General features: G+C 37.2%; 1 protein-coding gene across 5 annotated transcripts in view; it reads right to left on the reverse strand.

The window, feature by feature from the left end:
• The window catches only part of PARD3 (par-3 family cell polarity regulator), a 744562-nt gene that overhangs the window by 214045 nt on the left and 514325 nt on the right, over nucleotides 1-16192 (reverse strand). For all 5 annotated transcript variants that reach the window (XM_014545438.1, XM_014545437.1, XM_014545440.1 and 2 more), the window contains one exon: nucleotides 5812-5922. In XM_014545438.1, coding sequence (XP_014400924.1) covers nucleotides 5812-5922 — 111 coding nt within the window. The remainder of the gene's footprint in view (nucleotides 1-5811; nucleotides 5923-16192) is intronic.

The raw sequence follows: 16192 nt of genomic DNA on the forward strand, positions 1-16192 counted from the left end.
TCTGCTCAGCCACAAGCCAGGCTGATGGCTGCCAGCACAGCGGTGGTGGTGGGAGCCTCTCCTGCCTCCTCAGCAGCACTAAGGATGTCTGACTGCAGCTTAGGTTTGCTCCCTGCTGGCAAATGGACATCCCCCGAGGGGTCCCAGACTGCAAGAGGGCATAGGCCGGGCTGAGGGGAACACCCCCCCCCCTTGAGTGCACAAATTTTTGTGCACCGGGCCTCTAGTCTATATAATAAAAGCCCAGCAACCGAACAGCTGAATGACCAGAATGACCAGTCAACCTGTCGCTATGACGCACACTGATCACTAGGGGCAGATGCTCCACACAGGAGCTGCCCCCTGGTAGTCAGTATGCTACTTGCAGAGCGACCCTGGAGGCTGGGAGGTGGATTTGTGGCTGCCATGGGACTGAGGCCTACTCCGCCGCCTCTCAGTGCTATTGTCCCTGGGCCTGGCCCCAACTGGATCTTCTGGAGAGGTGAGTGTTTCAGCTCCATGGAAGATGCTGGACCAGGGAGCAGCTGCTCAGAGGGTGGGTCCACAGCAGCTCGGCAAACCAGGATGGATGGCGCTCCCACAGCAGGCCAATCCCCACAGGCCACACCCCCCACCAGTGTATGAATCCCATGCACCGGGCCTCTAGTGTCATTATATTATTGACGAGTTCTGGATTTGAATGTTCTTTTGTGCCAAATCACTCAGAAACAAATGTTCATTGGTGGGTCAATTTCTACCAAGTCAATTGCTCAGAAGAAATGCTCAGTAGCATGAAATACTATTCATAAAGCTCTGTTCTTAATTGTTTTCTCTTACTCAAATTGACATAATATTACCAATTGCTACTAATCATTGAATCCAATAAACATTACAGTCACATCTATAGTAGATTCCAATAAACTCTGATTTTTTCTAAGCTCCAATAACAAAAGAAATTATATTTTTATTGTTAACATTGTCATCACCAATGAATTTAGTTATAAATTTAGTTATAAAAGTTGTGTGCACCCCTCCTTTACCCTGGTGGCTCATACTTGTAATTAAAACATTAAACTAAAACTACAGCATGCCTGCAGCCCACAAAGGTGAGAGAAGTGTTGCACAAGGCTACCAAATCTGATGGTTAGCCTGAATTACTCTACATTTTAAAGTTCACTGTAGAAGGAAACACTAAGGAAGCTTGCTGTGCAAATGTCACTCAAAAGTAGATTTTAAAAACTAGGAATGTATTGTAGATTGGGGAATTTTAGTGTCAATTAAGTCAAAGTAACAAAATGCACAAATGGTTTTATTATATACTTTTATACTTGAATATCTTGCTTATTATGATTTGATTTGAGAAAATGAACTTTGTAACACAACCAGAGTTTTATTTACATGTTATATATTTCCCTTCTTTGTGGAGAAACTTACTTCAGGAAAGGAATAATTGGTTGAGGGGAGAACATATTTTTGGGACCTAATAAAAATAGTATAGTTCCTTAAGGAAACTTTTAAAAAAGATAGTGTCTTATGGTTGAGCCCACAATGGTTCCAGATGGTCGATACCATAAACAAACACTCCCCTCTATTTTTTTTTTGTGACCCTGAAGTCACAAATTATCTCTAAGATATAAGAGTCATTCCTTTTTCTGAAGAGTCAGATTGCTGTTTAGCATTCATCTTATTTATCTCAGGCCAAACCTCAACAATGACAGAAGAAACTGATTAGCCCAAAACTTAGCAAAGGAAATAAATATATATTGCTTTCAGAAACTCCTTCCTACTTATAAACAACAGAGCTATTCTGAGATTTAAATGATCACAGATAGCTGTACTGACTAATGTTGCTGGGCAGCACCATCATGGACTATTTCCCGAGCCCTGAAATGTAAAGAGAGAAAGAGAAAAAAGAAAGAAGGAAGGAGGAAGGAAGGAAGGAAGAAAGGAAGGAAGGAAGGAAGGAAAAAGAAGGAAGGAAGGAAGGAAGGAAGGAAGGAAGGAAGGAAGGAAGGAAGGAAGGAAGGGAGGAAGAAAGCTTAAAACCTTTAATGTTTTTACTAAAATTTAAAAGAATTTATCATTTCAATTTGTAATTGGAAAAAAAAGAGTCTTTTTCATGATGGTAATGAAGTGGCCTTGAACCTGCATAGAAAATAATACACAAAATAATGTAATATGCTAAATAAAGTAATAAGGTTAATTTCTGTCCTGCTGTCACTAAATTCATACTAACAGTCTTTCCAGCTTGACATCAATTAATGATTTTCATTCCAGACTCTTGTCACAGTGATCACCACCCTTTTTCTCTAATTAAGATGGATGATGCATGATGAAGATAAAACATACAAGACTTCTGTTCCTGTAACATTTCTATTCATGAGGATTTTTGCTTTTATAATAAACTGGAGGCCTGATGCATGAAATTCATGCAGGAGTAGGCCTTCCTCACCCTGGCTGCCGGTACTGGCTTCTCTCTGGCACCCAGGACCTGGGTTTCCCTCACAGCCCTGGCTTAGTCTGGAAGGACGTCTAGTCTAATTAGCATATTACTCTTTTATTATTATAGATGGTTTTATCACTAATTGCAATGGAGTAAGATGAGAATAACTATTTTATGACTATGAAGTAAAATCTTTTTATGTCCAAAAAAGGAATGATCAACTCCTAAGGATGGAAAATCAATTGCATACTTAAATTACTCCATTATACCCCAAATACTTCAATCTCTAAAGCTTAAGAAGCTTCAATACATAAAACTATCAATGTTACATTTTTTCAAAAGACTCAAAAAAAGAGAAATTGACCTTAAATGATTTTAATTTTTAAAAATGCTGTTAATGTCTACAGAAGATAAAATGTACTAATATTAGTGTACTAAAAATTTTAAAGATAAATTTCAGATTGCTACATATTAGATATTTGTTAATCAATCACCTTCAAAACGATGTTGAAGATCGTACAATCAACTCTTTTGGAAAACATTTTACCCAAACTTATTGTACTGCCACCCAGAAACAATCAGAAAGTTCCTGTTGTTTTTTCCAACAGTATTTCCTGTGTGTAAAAATCAGTATTACAAAAATTCATTAAATAAAACCTAAATTCACAGCAGAATGAAATTTATACTACAAGACAACTGGAAGAAACAGTTCAATATAAAGTAGTTTTTAGTCAACTAATTAAATACTCTATTTGCTCCTCAAAACACTTCTGCAAATGACAGAAATACTGTGGCTCAACCCATCAAAGCTTACCTTACCCTGTTAGGGAAATCTAAACAACGCCATCCACCAATATGTAAGCTGCCAACTTGGTGTCTATGCTGAATTCCCAAATGAGGGACAATATTTCACTAAATTTCTTACTTTAAAAATATGTACAATATGCAATTTCAGTAGCAATAACAGTAAAAACCATCAATAGAAAAAAAGTCATAATTTTAAGTGAGGTTTTTATTATTTTTGTAATATTGGAGTAAAAGCTCATTGAAAAGACTTACATAGTATTCAAAATGGGTCCTAAAATTTTTTTCTCAAGTAGGAACAACTGTTTTAAAGACACATTTCCAATTCAAGGGATGACACACATTGAAATCAATAGTGGTACCTGTTAAAGAGAAAACCACAGGCCCCAAATGGAGGCCCTATCATGCTAAAGCCTATAACACCGAACCTAGACTTGATTCACCTTGATACCAACTGCGGTTTCGAACCTTCTCTGGAAATGTAGTCTCAATCAGTGAGTCTGAATTTTCTGGTCAACACCAATGAGGTAATCTGTCCTGTGGGCCTCTCCATCTCCCCCAAAGGAAGCTGAGACCATCTGCCTGAGAAGACCCCCACCTTCTTTAGGGAAGGTGACCTTGCCTGAAACAATCCTTTCTTTTCTTTCGCTAATGGCTTTCTTGTCCAGCCTAGTTTCCTACAAAAACCTTCTATTTTTCATGGTTCCTCAGAGTACCTGTTTACTTGCTAGACGAGATGCTGTCTGATTCATGAATTGTTCAATAGGGCTAATTAGATCTTCAAATTTCTATGACTGAAGTTTTGCTCTTTAACCTATCTTATAGGTATGAGGAAAAGTTGTTTCATCCCTTAATGCTAAAATGAGGTGATACCAGATAAAATAATTAAAATTTTTAAAGAAATAGAAGAAAAGCATTCATAGAGATACTACTAACCACTAATACAACCAAAATGTTTAAAGAATATAAGCATTTAAAAGATTGCCCACTCTCCAGGACCCTTGTGTGGGGTGAAGGACAGGGAGGAACTGGCTGTGGGTACAGAATTTTTCCATTTTTCGAAATGCATAAGTTCTTGGGAGCTAAACCTAGATCCAAATAACCATTTCTATAAAGCACTTATTATTAACTTTAGCCCCACCAATCTCTTCCCTTCCCCAAACTCTACAGTCACCTATTTTCACAATTGATTATATTGTCTTATATCAATTTGTTAATGTTAAAATCTTTTCCTTTTCTTAACAAAGGTAAGAGATTCCTGAGAAAGGGAACATTATAAAAATAAACATTTTATATTATACTAGAGGCCAAGTGCACAAAATTGGTGCACTGGCAGGGTCCCTAGCAGCTGGCTGCAGCCGGCTGGGGCCTCCCTACCTTCCCCTGGCTGCCTGCCGCCACCAGGGCCTCGCTCCCTTCCCCTGGCCGGCCGTGCCCCCTGGTCGAACTCCTGGAAGAACTCCTGGTCGAGGGGACAATTTGCATGCTACTCTTTTATTATATAGGATTCTGTATTTAATATATGGTGAAACAACAAAAACTTCCCTTTTACACTTACTAATAAAATACTAGAATAATATTTAATTAACCAAAATACAGGCATGTGCACACACACACACACACACACACACACACACACACACACACTCATGGACACTCATTTGCTCACATTATGTTTGGGCTTTCACAAGCATCAAAGCACCTAGTTTTTTCCAACTCAGAGATGGTACAATTCCAAATACACCTAAATCAGCTCTCATGAAAAATAAGGCTGAATTGGCTCAAGCAAATAAGTAACTTCTTAAAAATTTTTGTTACTCTTCATGATAAACATATACATTCGTGTGTGTGTGTGTGTGTGTGTGTGTGTGTGTGTGTATAAAATGCTTGATGAAACTAATCCCATTTAGATTTGCTTCTTCTGATTCAAGAGGTCAGAGGAAATATGAAAAACTCTGCTATAGAAAAATATATTTTTCTATAAAAAGGTTAATTTTTAAAAGTCAAGCTGTTTCAATGACAATGTGTGACCTAAATGCAAAGGTTACCTGAATTACATGGATTCTGATTCTGATGTCAGAATTCTGGGAACTTGAACACTAAATTTGAAGCCAACTGAGTAAACACTCTTTATTTCTTCCAGATGCAAGCATGTAATGCCTTACTACTTCCTGTGCAAAATGGCTTAACTAAAACCAATAAAATCAATTTTAATGCCCTAAAAAAAGTGTAAGTTTTTCTTTCATTTGAACCTTTTTTTGCATTGTATTCATCCCATAACCATCAGTATTTGGATTCATGCAGAAAAAATAAAAATCAATTGAATGTAAATTCTTTACAATTGTTATTATTTTTTTTAAAAAAATTATAGATTTTAGAAAGAGGAAGGGAGAGAAAGAGAGACCTGGGTATGTGCCCTGACTGGGAATCAAACCAGCCACCTTTTGGTATACGGGACAACGCTCTAACCAACTAAGCCACACCAGCCAGGGCCAAATTCTTTATACTTAAAAAAAAATAAGAAAGAGTAGAAAGAAAAGAAGAACCTCTATCTAATGAGGTTTAATCAAATAACTGATGTCTACCTCTCCTGTTCCTGCTTCATTCGTATTCTCTCCTCTTCTGAAGTAAGGGAGTCCTGTATTTTTATTTTACTCATTTTCTCAATCTTGTCATCTTTTCGATGTTTGCCAAACCTGTTGACAACAAAAAATTCTAACTTGTCAATATATCCAAAACAAGTTCTTCTTTTGTGATAAAGACATATGTACCCAATAAATGTGAGCTCCCTAAAAATCAGGGCCAAACTGTCTCCTGTGGTTCGCTAGTTTTGCCCAGTATTAACATATTTAACTTGATTATTTTATTCCTTTTTCATTAAAACTTCCCAGGGAAAACCATTTTGGAAAATGGCCTCAATACCCATTTTTCTTTTGCAAAACAAAAACAACAACACAATAACAGAACCCTTAAGTTCATCCTTATTAAACAAATAATTAATAAATGTGTAGAACTGAGTGCCCAATACTTCAGATAATGGAGGATAAAAGTCTGCATTGGAGTGGGTTTCTCTTAGGACAAGAGAATGATAATGCACAATCATCTGTTTAATAACCTCTCCATAACAAAAGTTCTTTATTTTCATAATCAGGTTTATTGGAAACATTCATCATGGTTTAAAAACTGACGAACCAGACCATGTTTGCAAAGTTTAAAGTACAAAGGATAATTTACAGTGCTATAATACTTTTAGCTTACAAAACTGAAAGCTTTAAGGCATTCTCTTCAAATTCTTTTCCTAAATCTGATGGAAAGCAATTGCTGATGGTGGACTCTTTAACTTGGAAATCTATATCTGATAAAAAAACAACACACATGCATGATTCAAAACAGTCCAAACAAACTTCCACAGATAGACATTGAGCTTGAGGCTCTCTAAGAAAACACTAAGAGACATAAGACTTGGAATCAGTTCTTTTTCCTGCTCTGTTATTTTCTCCAATAAAAGACATGTTGTCTGAAACACATGTGCTCCATACCCTCAGATAATCTTCATCTATAGTGACTTGCTCTCCAGATGTTTCAGAAAAGAAATATTTTAGAGACAGTTACTCATAAGCATTCATAAATATGTAAAGTGTACTGATATTTCTATCTGAGGACAATGTAGAAACTGGTTTTGGTGACAATCAAATGAAAAAGAGAGGAGTGAAGGGTAGGTTCAAATTTGAAATAAAAGAGAGAAAAATATTTCAATTAATGCATTGGTTAGTAGAATAGGTCATTATTTTATTAACTAGAGGCCCGATTCATGAAATTTCTGCAAGAGTAGGCCTTCCTTCCCCTGGCTGCTGGCACCTGTTTCCCTCTGGCACCTGGGACCCGGGATTCCCTCGCAGCCATGGCTTCATCTGGAAAGTCGTCTGGAAGGACGTCCGGTCTAATTAGCATATTATGCTTTTATTATTATAGATATAAATTTGATGTCAAATATTGGTTGATGTGTGAAGTGTGCATGACAATATCTCATATGTTAATTGAAGTAACATTCTGCAGAGGTATGTAAGGAAGAGAAAGCATCCTTAAAGTGTTAAAATAGAAAAGTTAAAACAACGCCACAACCATTACTTTAAAAAGTATGTAAAGTACTAGATAGCACTCAAAAATGGCTGTAAAATTAACTTTTATAAAATATATCTACACTTAAATTTTAATGTTATTTAGAAATTAGAAGATCATTTCAATTGAAAAGAAAAGAAAAAAAATAATCCCAATAACTTAAGTCCAGCATCTAACCAATTCTAACAAGGGATAAAATATACTTTTGGAAGTATTAAATTAAAAGCATTTTTTACCTTTAAAATATATTTTTATTAAAGTAATGTAACCAAATGGGAATATGGCAAATAATAGTTTTTTAGGATGACTAGCAAGTTTGCCCCATTTACTCCTTATTCCCAGTTATATTTCCTGGTTAGTTTCTCTATTAACTTTTTTTTCTTTATTAATTACGGTATTACATATGTGTCCTTATTCCCCTATTGCCCTCACCCCCCCTGGTGACTGTGTCCATTGGTTAGGCTTATATGCATGCATACAAGTCCTTTGGTTGATCTCTCCCCCTTACCCCCACCCTTCCCTCTGAGGTTTGACGGTCTGATAGATGCTTCTCTGTCTTTGGATCTGTTTTTGTTCATCACTTTATGTTGTTCATTATATTCCACAAATGAGTGAGATCATGTGATATTTATCTTTCTCTGTCTTATTTCGCTTAGCATAATGCTCTCCAGTTTCATCCATGCTGTTGCAAATGGTAAGAGTTCCTTCTTTTTTATAGGGGCATAGTATTCCATTGTGTAGATGTACCACAGTTTTGTAATCCACTCATCTGCTGATGGGCACTTAGGCTATTTCCAAATCTTAGCTATTGTAAATTGTGCTGCTATGAACATAGGGGTGCATATATCCTTTCTGATTGGTGTTTCTAGTTTCTTGGGATATATTCCTAAGTAAAAACTTTCTCTTTCTTTAATTTTTGTTTTATTAATAATGTTTAAAAGTTAAGCATAACGATTGAGTTTATAAATTAATGAATATTTAAAAATGTATACATCTAGTACAAGTCAATATCTAAAACACAATGTACATTCATTTGACAAAAATTTATTGAACATCCACAGAGCATTAAAGAGAAAAACTTTATTTTTAAAAAATAGTTCATGGGAGAGGATAGGGCTAGACAGATTAACTTCAGTGTCATCAACATGTAGACAGTATTTAAAGCCCATGTGAATTCCCATCCTAAAAATTCTGCAACAATGAGGCATCCGGAAATACATAATGTATTAATTTCTTGGATTTTTTGTCAAGATGGCGGAGTAAGTAAAGGAGGTGTTCACCTCCTCCCACTCCTATAATCACACCAAAATTACAATTAAGCTACAGAACAACCATCATTCAGAACTGGCTAAAATCTGGCTGAATGGAAGTCCTACAACTAGGGAATTAAAGAAGAGCCACATGGAGACTGGTGGGGAGTGGGGGGGGGGGGGGGGGGGGGGTGGAGATGGAGAACAGGCTGGCCCCACACCCACTTTTGGAGGTTTTTAATCAGGAGGGATATCTTGGCTGCGGAGGTTCCCTGAAAAGGAAGGGGTCCCAACTCCTCATCAGCCCCTTCATCAGCCCAGGGTTCCAGTACCAGGAAGGGAAGTCCTTGTATCTTTATACAAAAGGTTAAAGTGTCTTCTTTAAGAAGAAGAAGAAAAAATAAGATAAAAAATAAGAAAAGAACTTCTATGCATATATGCATACCCCTTGGAAACAGGTAATAGTGTGGTGAAGGCTTGGGGGGAACATTGGGTGCGGGATGGAGAGAGTTAATGGGGGGTAAAAAAGGAAACATCTGTAATACTTTCAGCAATAGATATAAATTTTAAAAATATGAAAAATAAATGGCAATAAATACATATGTATCAATAATTGAATCTAGCCTGGCCACTGTGCTCAGTGGTTGAGTTTCCACCCATGAACCAGGAGGCCACGACTGGATTCCAGTCAGGGCACATCCCCAGTAGGGGGTGTGCAGGAGGCAGTCAATCAATTATTCTCTCTCTTCATTGATGTTTCTAGCTCTCTCTCCCTTTCCATTCCTCTCTCTGAAATCAATAAAAACATTTTAAAAAATCAAAATAAATGAGCAAGCAGAACCGAAATAGACTCAGAGATACAGAGAACATGTTTTAAAAATTTACCTTTATTGTTGAAAGTATTACAGATGTTCCCTTTTCCACCCCCACTGACCCCCTCAATTCCACTCCTGTCCTCTCAGCAGACCTTTCCTGTACTAATGTAAGTTTTTTGTTTAATCTACCACCCCCCCCCCAACCCACCGCCTCCCTTCCCTCTATGTCAGTCTGTTGCATGCTTCAATGTCTCTGGATCTTTTTTGTTCATCCGTTTATTTTGTTCATTAGCTTCTACATATAGTTAAGATCATGTGATACTTGTCTTTCTCTGACTGGCTTATTTCGCTCCACATAATGCTCTCCAGGTCCTCCATGCTGTCTCATAGGGTAAGAGATCCTTCTTTTTTACAGCTGCATTGTATTCCATTGAGTAAATGTACCGCTTTTTTTAATCCATTCATCTACTGATGAACACTTGGGCTGTTTCTAGATCTTAGATATTATAAATAATTCTGCTATGAACATAAGGGTGCATATATTCTTTCTGATTGGTGTTTCTGGCTTCTTAGGATATATTCCTAGAAGTGGGATCACTGGGTCAAATGGCAGTTCCATTTTTAATTTTTTTGAGGAAACTCCACACTGATTTCCATAGTGGCTGAACCAGTCTGCATTCCCACCAGCAGTGTACTAGGATTCCCTTTTCTCCACATCCTCACCAGCACTTGTTTGTTGATTTGTTGATGGTAGTCATTCTGACAGGTGTGACACAGAATACATTATATATCCGTACCAAAGGTATAATTTCATCTTACAAGAAGATCATGAGTTAATAATAAAATGAAAATCTGAGAGTGAATTTTCCACGTTTCAAAACAGTTTATATATTTTCAGCTGTAAACCTAACAGTGAGTTTAATTAGCTGTATTACATTTCTTTTATAGTGGTCTTGGTTGTACTGTAAACAAAGTTTTAGTTTTATATCTAAGTCTGCCAACTTTCAGCCTTTTATCTTAGAGACACATGATTAAAAAGAAAAAAAAAATAGAATCCTGACTCACATTTAACAATCACATTTTTCTCATTGTATTGTATTAAAATATTAGTTTCCTAGACTGTTCCATAATCTATTTTATTATTTGTAAATTTGTTATCAAACTGTTACAATATACTTTCCTTTTTCAAATTATAAAGTCAAGATTATTGTATGAAAAAGTAAAGAAATTATTACATATAAAATGTTTATACATTGGCACTGGGACATTTCCCTTAGTACCACTTTAATAAATTATGTAATTTCTTTAAGCATACTATGAAATCACAGCATATTACTTTAAAATTGTGATAAAAATGAATCCCTCAGCTATAATTTTTTTGAAAAAATGAAAAAAGACTAAGTTAAAAAATATACCAACCATTCTAGAATATGAAAAGGAGAAATTATATAGCTATACCCTCATTCACTCTATCTCCCAATATATTCTAGTGCTCTTCTTAATTTATAGTTGCTTAACTCTTCCTGAAAAAAAGGGGTGGGGTCATTGAAAATTTTCAGCTGCACATACTCAAAAAGTCAGTTTCACAGCTGAAACCAGTAACCAACCTATGAAGACAATCATTTAATACCAAGGATACTTGGAAGATATCATTTATATTTATTTTATCTTGTAAAAGCCACTGGTGAATTTCAAATGGGTCACTTCCCAAGGAACAGAATAGCTGAAAAAATACTGAACTAATAGTATGTCCAGGAAGCAAACCCATTCTCAGCAGAGAATCAGTTTCATGAACTGCCTTCTGACTAACCCACACAAATGTTCACATGGGAAACCACCATCTAGCAGGTATGATGCTGAAATAGAAAGTGGTCATGTATGCCCCATGACTTTTTTTTTTTCAAATAAAGAAAAACAGCTTGTAAAAAAAGTTGATAGAAAAAAACTGCTTTAGAGGTACTGCTGCATAAAGAGAAGGTTCACTGAAAAAATGCCAAAAAACCACTAAAGACAGTAACAGAAAGATACAGATGAGCCATGTATCATCAGAATAGAACTGATTGCAACATCTCATAACTATATGGCTTTATTCATAGAGAATACAGCAATGTTTTATTCAGCCAAAGTGTCTCAAAGTAATTTGTTAAAGGGGTTGTATTGTGATGCCTCACAACTGAGATCACTGCCATCTCCCAGATCAGCCACAGACTGAACAGTAAAGGATGATGGGTAAATGTGCACGGGTGCATGGGAAAAGCAAACACACAGCAGCAACAAAGGACTGGAACGAAATCCTATTGCTTTTATATAGAGAGAACTTTTAGTAAAAATTAACTATTGATAAGAGTTTCAGGCTATTAAACAATCATTTTGGTTTTTAGTAAGCCTAATTCTCTCTGCAGTGTAAATGACATTAAAATGTTTTACCATATTTAATAAAATTAGAGATCTTTAGAAAAAATATGCTAATGATAACATAAAAATGTAATTGGTTTTATAATGAAAGGACTTTTCTTTTTTTTTTTTTTAAATATATTTTATTGATTTTTTACAGAGAGGAAGGGAGAGAGATAGAGAGCCAGAAACATCGATGAGAGAGAAACATCGATCAGCTGCCTCCTGCACATCTCCCACTGGGGATGTGCCTGCAACCCAGGTACATGCCCTTGACCGGAATCGAACCTGGGACCCTCCAGTCCGCAGGCCGACGCTCTATCCACTGAGCCAAACCGGTTTCGGCGAAAGGACTTTCCTTAACATCACATTTAAAAACAATGCAGCAGCCGGAACCGGTTTGGCTCAGTGGATAGAGCGTCGGCCTGCGGACTGAAAGGTCCCGGGTTCGATTCCGGTCAAGGGCATGTACCTGGGTTGGGGGCACATCCCCAGTAGGAGATGTGCAGGAGGCAGCTGATCGATGTTTCTCTCTCATCGATGTTTCTAACTCTCTATCTCTCTCCCTTCCTCTCTGTAAAAAATCAATAAAATATATTTTAAAAAAAACCCAAAAAACAATGCAGCAAAAGGAAAGTCTTAAAAACCTGCGGTCATATTTAAAAGTAGATGAAGAGACTATCCAGAACCAATTATCTTAGAAGTTTTGAGTAATAATATTTAAAATTGAGATTTTCTTTAAAAAACAAACCAAAAACACACACAAAATGTCACCTAGAAATCTGTATTACCGAGGTCTTCATGTGCAACAAAGGCTTTTCTACAATACTTGTCTTACTATTTATTCTTCTAAGATGTGTAGGTTCAGTGATACTGCTTGGCTGAGGAAAGGGACTGAATATGGGTCAAATGTAAATTCATGTCATCTACCAGAAGCCATCTATCTTCCCCCAAATCCAGCTCCAGCCTTGGAGTAGTCAACATAGTCATTTAACTCAATGCCCTGCCCTGAATGTTGCCCCTGTTTCTGCATATTTGATCATCACGATTCAATCGCTGCCATTCTCCATTTTTCTTATCTCTTTCTGTTACATTTGGTGGACACATATGTGTAAAAGCCACTGTGCTAATCTGTCTTTGACTACTGCCTGGTGTAATTCTATCATTTGCCCTAAGGATCCTTGAGAGATACTAGCTGCCCAATGAGCTGAGTTCAAGACTTTGTACAGCAAAATCCCATACTCTGTATTGTGTCCGTCCTGCGTCCTAACCCCTCTGCATGCCTTGGGAGCACACTATCCACTCAAATTAAAGCAATACCGTGAGCTTTTAACATCATTATTCTCTAGTCCTTTGAGTCCTACTTTTTCTAAATGGAATTAGATCCAATTTTCTCTAGAAAATCTTTTTCAATTCCACTTCTTGGTGTGAGCTTTCACTCTCCTCAACCCATCACTCTGATTTCTAATGCAATTATGAACTTACCTTTGTCTTAAAGCTCTAAAAGGTAATTGCTCTAAATTTTATATATAAAAAAAAAATTTGCCCTAGTTGGTTTGGCTCAGTGGATAGAGCGTCAGCCTGTGGACTGAAGGGTTCTGGGTTCAATTCTGGTCAAGGGCACATGCCTGGGTTGTGGGCTTGATCGCCAGTATGGGCCATGCAGGAGGCAGCCAATCAATGATTCTCTCTCATCATTGATGTTTCTCTCTCTCTCTCTCCCTCTCCCTTCCTCTCTGAAATCAATAAAAATATATTTAAAGCAATCTAGCCATATATCTTTTTTTTTAATCTTTACCCAAGGCTGGTGCCATTCTGGGGCTCAGACCATCTGGTTTTCCAGATGACCTAATAAATTCATAATCCTTTAAAAAATAAATAAAATTAATCCTCACTCAAGGATTTTTTTTTCATTGATTTCCATAGAGTGGGAAAGATGAAGGGAGGGAGGGAGACAGGGAGAGAGAGAGAGACAGACAGAGAAACATCAATGTGAAATACATTGATTGGTTGCCTCCTGCATGAGCCCTGACAGGGGCTTGGGATCAAACCTACAACTGAGGCATGTGTCCTTAACAGGGAATCAAACCCTTTGGTCCAGGGGCTGATGCTCTAAACACTGAGCAACTGGACAGAGCTAACCTTAAATCTTTGTAGCTTGTTCTATTGTACTTTTGTCCATGTGCATTGAAGGTATAAGTACACATGTTACAGAAAATCAAAGTCTAGAGAATAGTCACCTTGTCCAATGTCTTTGACAAACAAGGAAATGAGGCCCAGGAGGTATGCAGAGGTGCCCAAAGTCACAATGTGAGCTAGAAATTGCACTCGGGTCACCTCACAGCTAGTTTAGATATTTCAGTGACTCTGAACTTGGATCCTCCTAGAGGAAATAAAATTCTCCGACCTATGAAGTTCACTTTCTGTAAATCCTGAGACATATAATTGAGCACTTATTGAATGCCCTTTTGATTATTTAATTACACTTAACCAGAATTTATTGAATTCTTATTATAGACTTCATCTCACTGATTCCCACAAACACTGTGTGAAGTGGGTACTATCATCCTCCTATTTAAGGGCCACCTCAAGAAGTAGAGGGCAATTTAATAATCTAAAAGGTCTTATAGCAAGAAATCACAAATGTAGATTTCAGACCCAAGACTCTCTTTACCACACCCAGCCACCTCAAAAACCAAAACCTTTAGGAACCAAAACAGTCAGTCACTCTGTTCTTTTTAATGAAAGCAGATGGTTAAAACATCTTGGTTGAAGTAAATGAGATAAATCTTGCACTGCCTGTAGCAATGAGATCCAGGGGACATTGTTCCCAAATGGAATTTATCTATAAAGGCTGGCATCTGTATACAACCAATCCTCCCATTGGAAAGAATAGTAAAATCTGTCCACAACGCCATTCCAGGGCATGGCCAATATTCCTAAATGCAATGACACTCTAAAAGTCAAAACTGTCTTTACTGACATATGCAAATACTGCCAGGTAATAGCAGAAACATGTTAAACTGCCAAACCCAATCACAGGATAAGAAAGCAAAAATTCACTGCATGCATTTATCTGTTATAATGATATGCTCATGGTTTCTGGCCATATCTTTTTTTGTTGTTGTTGTTCCTCAGCCTCCATTTCATAAGGGAGACAAAGAAAAAAATAAGTAATGTCTAATATGTTCTTCCCATACAGGATCTTACATATTTTAGTAACATTTTAAGAAATCATGGTCATGATCAAATACTAATGTGCTTAGCAGTAAATTGTGGCAATGCTGGGTAAATGAGGGAAGAGCAGGCTGATTATAAAGAGCAGAGAGCTCCCATTTAGATAAAAAAGAAAACCCCAACAACTTGGTAATCAATAGTATGAGAAGGGAGCCTTAGAAAAAGGTACATGACAACTCACTAGTGCTTTTGCAAAATGGGATGCAGTTCTAAATTGACGGAGTTTAGCAGGGGTTCTCTTTAAACAAAAATTCACAAACCTGAGAATCATTGATTGTGTGCAGTTTTCATCAGTGCTAGTCTGATTAGATTTAATAAACTAAATTTTTGTTGATTGGCATTCAGGGAAAAGGAAGTGATTTTTCTTTTTCTTTAAAAATATATTTTTATTGACTTCAGAGAGAGAAAGGGAGAGGGAGAAAAGGATAGAAGCATCAATGACGTGAGAGAATCATTGATTGGCTGCCTTTTGCATGCCTCACACTGGGGATTGAGCCTGCAACCCGGGCATGTGCCCCAACCAGAAATTGAACCATGACCTACCGGTTCACAGGAGGATGCTCAACCACTGAGCCATACCAGCCTGGTGGAAGTGACTTTTTCTAAAGAAAATATTACTTCTACACAGCCAAGCTAGAACAGCCTTTAGAGGTACAATGTACCCTTTAAAATTTTTTTCTAATTGATTTCAGAGAGGAAAAGAGAGGTAAAGAGAGGTAGAAACATCAATGATGCCCCGACCAGGAATCAAACCGTGACCTCCTGGCTCAACCACTAAGCAACACCGACAAGGTGGTACAATGTACTCTTAATGAACATATTCTTCTCAGGACTCCCATTAAATGTCCATATAAGTGCACTTGTCCCCTTGCAGCCTGTCATATTTAAACAAGGGTGCACTAACATGCCTACTCACTCTCCACTTCAGTAGCCCTAGAAGGATACGAAACAATAAAATATTTAAAAATCAAATTTAATTGAACCAGCACGTTATCAGTTTTTCTTTACAAGAATCACGATAGAGAGAAACCAAGATGGCGGCATAGGTAAACACCGGAGATTGCTGCCTCGCACAACCACTTCAAAAATACAACTAAAAGACAGAACGGACATCACCCAGAACCACAGGAAGGCTGGCTGAGTGGAAATTC

This window comes from Myotis brandtii, unplaced genomic scaffold (assembly GCF_000412655.1).
Source record: "Myotis brandtii unplaced genomic scaffold, ASM41265v1 scaffold41, whole genome shotgun sequence".
NCBI classification, from domain to species: Eukaryota; Metazoa; Chordata; class Mammalia; order Chiroptera; family Vespertilionidae; genus Myotis; species Myotis brandtii.